General features: G+C 32.4%; 1 protein-coding gene across 1 annotated transcript; it reads right to left on the bottom strand.

Moving 5' to 3' along the window:
- Nucleotides 1-2,176: 2,176 nt before the first annotated feature.
- Nucleotides 2,177-9,389, bottom strand: LOC139485322 (uncharacterized). Its single transcript, XM_071269742.1, has 6 exons — nucleotides 9,166-9,389; nucleotides 7,193-7,397; nucleotides 6,827-6,936; nucleotides 5,285-5,416; nucleotides 4,115-4,135; nucleotides 2,177-3,671 (listed from the first exon to the last, which is right to left on the bottom strand). The coding sequence occupies exons 1-6, from the start codon at nucleotides 9,224-9,226 to the stop codon at nucleotides 3,286-3,288; spliced, it is 915 nt and encodes a 304-aa protein (XP_071125843.1). The 5' UTR covers nucleotides 9,227-9,389; the 3' UTR covers nucleotides 2,177-3,285.
- Between the last annotated feature and the right edge of the window lie 731 nt (nucleotides 9,390-10,120).

The raw sequence follows: 10,120 nt of genomic DNA, 5'->3' as shown, positions 1-10,120 counted from the left end.
GTTTGATCTGAGCGTCACTGATGAGTCTTGTGTAGACGAAATGCGCTTCTAGTGTATTAAATTATAATCCTGGTACCTTTGATACATATTAAAGTCACTATATGTTTTAACTCTCAAAAAACAAACTAGCTTGTTCATACCACTTATGTCACCTTATGACCTCCTGTTTTGTTGGTTTGATCCATCAACAGATGTTCAGAAATTACTATGCATACATAAACATTAGCTGTCATAAAATAATGGCAACATTTGTATAACATCTTATGATCATAAGTAAGCTTTTGTCCAAGTTTGGTAGAAATCCAGGATAGTTTAAGAAAGTTTTTATAATTTCAAAAACTTTAACCACAGAGTGAATATTTGTGGACGCCGACCACGACGGAATTTAGGATCACTATGTCTCGCTTTTTCGACAAAAGTCGAAGGCTCGACAAAAAAGATATATTTATTCATGAAAACGGAAAATGAAAAAAATAACAGTAGTTTCAAAATGCTGCTGTCGATAATGTCTTTTTATCATAAAGAAGATTCTGCCCTTATTTCATAAAGTTCCATGAAGGTTTGTCAAAACGATACTGGATAGATATCTGAATGTTTCATTTGGATGTTCCAAGTTTTGAACATGAAACTTAGTACACATGTTCCCTATTATATGATCTTTATAATTTTAAAGCAACATTTGAGTTTTGACCCCAATTTCACGGTCCACTGAACATAGAAAATTATAGTGCTTGGAATATCCGTGTACTATGGACACATTCTTGTTGAGTTGGGTATCAATCTCTTTGATACAGACTCGCGTTTCGTCTACATAAGACTCTTCAGTGGCGCTCAGATCAATCTAGTTATAAAGCCAAACAATTACTAAGTTGAAGAGCATTGAGGACCCAAAATTCCAAAAAAATGTGCCAAATACGGCTAAGGTAATCTATTCCTGGGATAAAAAAATCCTTAGTTTTTCGAATATTTCGAAGCTTTGTAACAGAATTTTTTTTAAAATGACCATATAGTTAATATTCATGTCAACACTGAAGTGCTGACTACTGGGCTGGTGATACCCTCGGGGACGAAACGTCCAACAGCAGTGGCATCGACCCAGTGGTGTAAATAGTAATCAAAGGTACCAGGACAAACCCGAAATAATGTATACGTATAGCAAGGATGTGTAATAAGTTTATCTGAAAATGCGTCTTCTATTAAGCTCAAGACACTTCCGGATGCACATGTTACAGCACACATTGGATTGCATTAAGATCATGAATCCTCCTACTACACATGTACAAGTAAAAAATGGAATTCGGATTTATACTAATTTACTTCACTACAAATCAGAATTCAAATATCTACTTGTAACAAATGGGATATTCATATGTGTATAAGTAGTCTGGATTTATCTTATTTAAGGTAGGATCCAAGTGTTTATAACTTGAGGCTTTAAAAAGTCTGTGTCGCTCACCTACTAAAGTACATAGCTTTATGTGCATCTTCAACAATGAACACTCTACAAATAGAATATTATTCTTGATAGAATAAAATCTCTATTTTGATTTTTGTATTGCTGATAATTATTCGTGGAAGTCTTCTGAAAACCTATACTGACGGCTGCTATATCATTTAATTATGATTAAATTTGAAAATTAATCTATCGGGTTACCGCGTATTTGTGTATTTTATGAGTGAATCACTGAATAATTTGTGTTCCTGATTTCACCCAGCATACCCGTGAAGGCTTTAAAAACCTCAGGTCAAGCTGATCATTGTCTAGCTCATAGTGATGATCTTCGGTAAGCATATTTGTTATTACAAAGCAGTAATATGCAACTTTATGAAGGCATCAGCACCTCAAAAATTATCGTTCTCAAAACTATCGACACAAAAAATATTGACACAATAAATATCGACTCAAAACCTATCGTTCTCAATAACTAACGACCTTAAGATCCTTAAAATTTCTCTTTTTTTTTCTCAAAATTTCTGAGGAATTAAATTCGTTAAAAGCACTTACCATATTTAGGAATATAAGTCAGGTTACTTTTGTTTTTATATTTGTTTTATTTATGCATTGTATGGCCAATCGTTGAAAATCTAAGAAAATTTTGACGTGTGTACTTTGAGGTATATATAAACTTGTGTAACTTGTAATTGTATTATTAACAATAAAACCAAAACAAACCGATAGATGCACAACTATTTATTACTATAGCAATGAACAGAAAGAAAAAAATGCAAAATAACAAACAAGTTTATAAAAATGTGAAAATACGAATTCTTTGAAAGTTTTTTTTCTAAATCACAAGTTTTAATACCTTGGTGTACTTTCGGTCAACATATGTAGAAAGTAAAATCACAAAAAAAAATCTGAACACCGATGACAATCCAAACGGAAAGTCCCTAATCAAATGACAAAATCAAAAACTCAAACAAATCAAACAAATAAAAAATACGATAACATGTGTCATATGGCAAAAACCCAAACACATCAAACGCACCAAACAAATTGATAACAAGTATCATATTCATGACTTGATCAGAATTAGCTTTGCTTTAAAAAAACATATTGAAAATAAACACGTGTCACACACACCATACATTAAAGTTGTAGCTAGTACTATGAGTAAAATTTAACGAAGATGCTCAGGCGGAATATTTTAAAGCAACGGATACGCGAAAGGTCTGAAAGAGGGCTTATTTTTTTTTTTTTATTTTTTTTTGCGGTGGGGGTCTTCTTTTCTATTATACTTTTGGTATTTTCAATATTCTGTATTTGTTTGGCGATAATTTTCTAATCTTCACCATCATATATTTTAGCAACCCCTGATTTTCTTTTCTTCGTTTTTGCTTTTTTTCTTAATAATTTATTTGTCGGGTCCATTTATTTACGATTCTGTAATCCAGATCTTCATACAAATGAGTTAACCATATAGATGCATATTCTATACATAATAATTAGCTAGGCAATTAGCACCGAGAAATGGATTTATCAGTGGCAGACCAGAAATTTTTATAAGGCACTGACTACCATAAGAAGTGGCATGTGATGCAGTGATTCCTTAAATAGTCAACAACAAAAGGAGTTGAGCACCTTGCCCCTTAATCCGCCTCTTAAATAACGTAAGTACAATTGGTTCAATTGAGACGATTGAACCAAGATGATCTCTATTAATTTGCAATCATTTTATCGTCCAAAACTTGTGTTGTCTTTATATTTTCGTAACAGCAATATAGTTAAAGCAAAAAAAGCATGAGCTATGAAATACTAAAAAGTTGAGAGAGTGTTGTTGAAGCTTAATAATTAATGGAACCAAGAATTTCCTCGCACGCTGTAATCAATACATCGAATTCCGGACATGAACATACATTCTCTTCAGCAGAATGAGACCCAGAACCAGAACCAGATTTTGGTTTCCAATAATGTCCTTTCTTTTTTCCCTTTTTCTTTTTGTGTCTAGTCATCAGTTCTTTCAATACACGATCGCCTCGTACTGGAACTCCTCGTTTTTTTCCCACTGGTACTTCCAAATTATCCAAGAAGAACTGGCAGAATATCTCAATTGGTGTAGGTACAATTATCGGAACACACCGAGAGTCTTCATAAAAGCCAGGGCACTCTGGAGGTATTCCACACCCAACTTTAGGGACTGGAATAGGTACCTGGGGTGGGTCCGCGGGAACTGTAATACATAAACATTTTGATAAACATATCACGCAAAATGATTATTGCAAATAATATATTTGTCATAAATATTTGAAAGGAAAGTTTGAAAACAGAACCTTTATACATGTTTAAGTTATTAATATTGCGGACGAATTTCGGGAGCAGTTTATCATTGCAAGAGCTTGCGAATGCAATATGATAAGTTTCAGATATCTTTAATTTTAGATTTCCTAATTCTTTTCAATTTCTTCTTTTGCTAGTTCATACTTCTGTTTTTTTCGCTGAGGATTGTTTTGAGCAATAAGAATAACTTGCATAACAGAATCAATTCAGTTAAATTTGTTTTAAACTCTCTCCATAATTGTAAAATGTCAGGGTACCCCATTCCTCTTATGCGACTGTAAATATTTTAGGATATTCTGTACTATGCAATATTTCACTTAATTCAAATATACTTACTTTGTGCAGGGTCATCTGCATCTAAAAAAAATTCAAATGTTATACATATAATACTAATCAATTTATATTTAATTCATATAAAAAAAATATGCACTATAACTTTATTTTTTCATTTTATGTCACATTGAATGCAGTTATAAATTCTGATTCCGCCAAATAGCTGGTAAAACTACTATGACTCTGATGTGGGAAATAAACGGAACAGTATTTGTAATGCCACAGAAAAAATGTAGATAATATAAATAAATGTTTAAGCGATCAAAATTTGATTACTTTTAAGTGTATTGTTTTTGGCTTTTTCGGAGAACAGAAATATAGTCTCTCTGAAACAAAGCCTTATATTTCTGATTATGTTATTCACAGATCCTTAACGTAATCTAAATTAGTGGGTAAACTAAATTAAAGAGTTCATGGTAATTATAGATTGAACCAAAAGTTTCAAATGGACACACTTGTTTTTGAGATATTTCCTTTCACGTTTGTAGTTAACCAATTTTCTTGCCTACACATCGGTAGAGAAGAAAAAAACTAACAACTATTATAAGAAGAAAGCAATGATAGTTTGATTTTTTTTATTGTTGTCTCGTGTACATCCACCAGAAAATCATGTTTTCCAAAATTCTGCCGGACGTTTGTATATACCTTGTGCAGTGTAAATGATTGGGATAACAAACAACTAAAACAAGAATGTGTCCAAATTACTCAGATGTCCCAATCGCACTTAAATTTTCTATGTTCAGTGGACTGTGAAATTGGGTTAAAAACTCTTATTTGGCATTAAAATGAGAAGGATCATATTATAGGGAACATGTGTATCATATGTCAAGTTGATTAGACTTCAACTTCATATCATGAACTACATTGACCAAAACCTTTTACTTTTACTTGATGCGGGACAGACAGACGAACGGACGAACAGACGGATGGACGGTACCACGAACGAACGGACGCACAGACCAAAAAACATAATGCCCCTCTACTATCGTAGATGGGGCATAAAAAGACACATACGAAGATATATGCGTTGAACATATCTGGGAGATATATCTAGGAAACTGTTAAAGGTACACTGATTGGAAAAGTATCTTAGCTGCATCACTATGAAAACGTAAATGAAGAAGACAGGCAGGTCTACAGAAGGGACTAGACATTCCAAGAAATGCAACTTACGAACAATTATATGATAATCATTATCACCAGGAACTCCAGGGTGCATTTTGCATATATCACATATATCAGGGTCTTGTGATTCCGTCGTTCTGGTTGATACACTTCCTTTGGTTACACCGGCGGGCTGAGTAGCTAAATAAAAAAAATAGATGTATACATAAACTTAACCATATTATAAACATTTATTATATATATATGTGTCCCTCTAAATCAACAACAACATATAATGCTACAAATGTGCATATATATTGTTCCAAATCAGCAACAAATTCATTATGCTAACCGTGCAAGGGGTGTATAGACAGTCAAGGTCGTTAAAAACTTCCATTCTTAAATTCATTACTTGCAAGATTTAACGTGAAAGGAGCCAAAGGTCTGTTTTACAAAACTTCGTCTAACTACCTAGTTAGTATGCAGATATTTAAAAGTAAATATACGGTTGCAACATCATGGTCATCTATATTAAATCAATCATGCTATTTACAAAAAATATATAAGAATAGAACCAGCTGTTGAATTTTCATGAGCTTCTGAGTTTATCCCGTTTTTTGTGGGGATCGTATTGCTCAGTTTTTATTTAAAATTGATTTAGATATTTAAGTTATATAGACTGTTGTTTGTCTTAATTTTATTGCTATTTTTTTTTTTTTTTATTGTTAAGTGTTTGTTTTTTTTTACTTTTTAAAAGGGCCAAGTGAGCTTTTCCAATCACTTGGCGTCCGTCGTCCGGCGTCCGTCGTCCGGCGTCCGTCGTCGTTAACTTTTACAAAAATCTTCTCCTGAAACTACTGAGCTAAATTTAACCAAACTTGGCCACAATCATCACTATGGTATCTAGTTTGAAAAATGTGTCCGGTGACCCGGCCAACCAACCAAGATGGCCGCCATGGCTAAAAATAGAACATAGGGGTAAAATGTTGATTTTGGCTTATAACTCTGAAACCAAAGTATTTAGAGCAAATCTGACAGTGGTTAAATTGTTTATCAGGTCAATATCTATCTGCCCTGAAATTTCAGAAGAATCGGACAATTGGTTGTTGGGTTGCTGCCACCAATTGGTAATTTTTAAAGAAATTTTGCCGTTTTTGGTTATTATCTTGAATACTATTATAGATAGAGATAAACTGTAAACAGCAATAATTTTCAGCAAAGTAAGATCTAAGAAAAAGTCAACATCACCAAAATGGTCAGTTGACCCCTTAATGAGTTATTGTCCTTTATAGTAAATTTTTAACAATTTTCATTAATTTGGTAATATTTTGTAAATTCATACAAAATATTTTCTTCTGTATCTTAAGGGCCAAGTATATTACAGATAGAGAACATTGTAATTAGCAAGAATGTTCAGTAAAGTAGGATCTACAAACACATCACCATCACCAAAACACAATTTTGTCATGAATCCATCTGTGTCCTTTGTTTTATATGCACATAGACCAATGTGAGCGACACAGGCTCTTTAGAGCCTCTAGTTTTTAAGTCATTTTAGTTTCTTTTGTAGTTTTTTGTCCCAACTTGTAAATTAAACAGCTGTTTACTTACCCGTTTCACGAAAATAATACAAAGCATATTTCCCTGTATCAATTTGTGTTAGTTTCATGCACAGAAATATATGTTTATTTTCAATCTGATCAAGTATGGCATTCTCTGATCTACAATGAATATAAATTATGTATGTTACAAATCATCTATCAATAAAATGATTTTAGTTTTTTCTGTGTCTGGTGACGTTTCTGAAGAATCAACACGACTTCATAAATAAGAAAAAAAAATATTTGTAAAATAGCGATTAAAAGGATTATCATTTTCTCATCTTTACAATTCACTTTCGGTTACATTTGATTTTTCTGCATTATGTTTTAATTCTTTATTTTCATATTTTCTGTCTTAAACTATTTTCAAACTTACTTAAACAAATAATAATCTCCTTTATTTTGTTTGCAGTCATATCGATCAGGGCTGTCCGACAAAAACGTCGCTGGGAATAACCCATTATAGGTAACGTAGTCAGTGAAAAATTGCCCTGTAGACTCAGTAAAAGGCCAAGCAGAAACACCAGCATAACTTCGAAAGTACTGATTATGTAAGGTATCTGGTAACGAACATTGCCCTTCTGAAAATAAATGACAAATCATGATACATTAATTCATTATGACATAAAGCGGCTTTTAGTAGCCATATACATTGCCCTTCTGAAAACATTGGACAAAAAAATCATACATTTATTCAACATCACACAATACGGCTTTTAGTAGCCATAAACATTACCCTTCTGAAAACAAATGACAAATCATACATGAATTCAAAATGACCTAATGCAGCTTTACGTAACCATATGAATTGCCCTTCTGAAAACATTGTACAAAAATTCTACATTATTTCAATAAGACCCAATGCGGCTTTTCGTAACCATATACATTGCCCTTTTGAAAACATTGTACAAAAATCAGACACTAAATCAAAATGACCCAATGCGGCTTTTAGTAGCCATATACATTGCCCTTCTGAAAACATTGGACAAAAATCCTACATTATTTCAATATGACCCAATGCGGCTTTTAGTAGCCATATACATTGCCCTTCTGAAAACATTGTACAAAAAAAATCATACATTGATTCAATATCACATAATACGGCTTCAAGGTTTCAACTCCCTCAGGCCATTGTACAAAAATCATACATTAAATCAAAATGACCCAATGCGGCTTTTAGTAGCCATATATATTGCCCTTCTGAAAACATTGGACAAAAATCCTACATTATTTCAATAAGACCCAATGCGGCTTTTGGTAGCCATATACATTGCCCTTCTGAAAACATTGTACAAAAAAAATCATACATTGATTCAATATCACATAATACGGCTTCAAGGTTTCAACTCCTTTGGCCAAGTTGGCTTTAGATGAATTTGGCTATTTATTTGAGGTTTTTTTTACATATAGCTCTTCAACGATTTTCTGTACTTATCCATCTTCGGATTTCAAATGTTTGGCTTTGAGCGTTCCTGATGAAGGTAAGTCCAGAAAAGCTTCGGATGCATTAAATTATTCAACATGTTGTTTTCCATTTTTTACAAGTAGCCATATACATTGTGTTTATAGAAAGACAAATATATGCTGCAACATATATTTAAAATAGTTATCTTCATAAAAATACTTCAACATAGACTTGGCATCTTTATAAATAATACTGCCGATACAACTCGTTATTTTTAAAAAGAAATACTGCTGCATAAATCTTTATTTTAAGTAATTATTCAACTTTATCTATTTTAACCATAACTTGAAAGTGTATTAATTTTACTTTTGATACTTTTTTTTAATGCAAATTGATATCAACTTGGTCTTTCATAATGTGATGATTTATTTTTAATTTCCGCTAAGAAAAAGAAAAAAGTAAAATAGGTCCCAGCGTTTGTTGCTTTACCTTTGTACCAAACAATTTGAAAAAAGGCAGGGGGAAGAAAATTTTGGTCAATGTTTGAACATGTTCTGAAAAGGTTTCCCTGTAATTGACAAGTTCTGTTTAGCATATAATATTACAATATTGGGTTTCTTTCAAACAGTACATGCTATCATAATGCCAATACAAAAGATTATCTAACAACCTTTCAGATAGCTTTTCATATGAAACCTTGAAAAAGGTTAAACAGACCATATTAGAGTGCAGTGTCTAAGTACCAGACCATGTATTAGAGACTATATTGACAGAGTTACTGAGTAAAAATTCCGTCTTATAATTGTAACCTTAAAAAACCTCCCAGTATAATTATAATGTTTTCTTAAATTCTTAACAAAAACAAAACGAGATTGCTAATTGAAAATACTTATATGTCCTCTAAATTGAAATATCATACTTTTACCGTAATTTACATCACTTACTTGTTGGCGTAATATAACATATTGCCATACAGCATATGAATAAGACGGACGTCTTGTACATCTCTTGTCGCGTTGTTTTTTTTAAATTGGATTGCTTCGTACAAATACTGAGGAGAGGCTTTATATACAAAGCTTACTTAGCAACATGCATTGGACCGGTTTAATTCGTGGATACACATACGCAATTTTCATACTTAATATATCAAATTACCGAGAGTTGAATTAAAGAAATTGATAAAACTCCATTCAATTGATTATGCATAAATTTCACATATTGGTAGACATTCATACATTTCATTTGGATAAAATGATTCGCAAAGAAAACTTAAATGTCATATAATGTAAGGCGGGAAAACACACCCACCTATTTTCCGAAAAAAATAATTTATGTGATATGGATGAGAAAGTACTGCTGCATTGATTAACATACTATATAGTAAAAAATCATTTCTGTAGATCACCGAAAGGGGAAGTGGTCTAGAACACAGTATTATTTTATTTAGGGGGTTCACTATACACGCAATTTTTATTAGTCTTCACTTCAAGGTTAATCGAGCAAATTTTATTAAATAAGGCTTTTTACAGTTTTTTTTACTTTACTACGGGCTCATAAGGATCTTAAATCTGATTTTATTGCTGTGCCCACAATAGACACAGCAATATTATTCTACGTATTTCACCTGTATCGGTTTGGACAATTCCATGGACTATTCCATACACACACCATTATGCTTAAGGGGTTTTCATATGTCATGTAAGATGATATAGGCTATTTACCGTTGTTTGCCACCCAAAAAAATCTGGTAAAGTCACTTTTCTGAAAAACCAATATAAATATAGTTAACATATTTATATATTTAATCTAGCTGTGTTCATTGACCCGAATGTTTTAATGACAACACACACCGAAAATTCGTTTTGGTCTATTCCATGACATTTGCGCGGGAAATATTCA

The sequence above is a fragment of the Mytilus edulis genome, chromosome 8 (genome assembly GCF_963676685.1).
Source record: "Mytilus edulis chromosome 8, xbMytEdul2.2, whole genome shotgun sequence".
Taxonomy (NCBI): domain Eukaryota; kingdom Metazoa; phylum Mollusca; class Bivalvia; order Mytilida; family Mytilidae; genus Mytilus; species Mytilus edulis.
The sequence above is the reverse complement of the archived record's forward strand: the minus strand, read 5'-3'. Positions and strand labels throughout refer to the sequence as shown.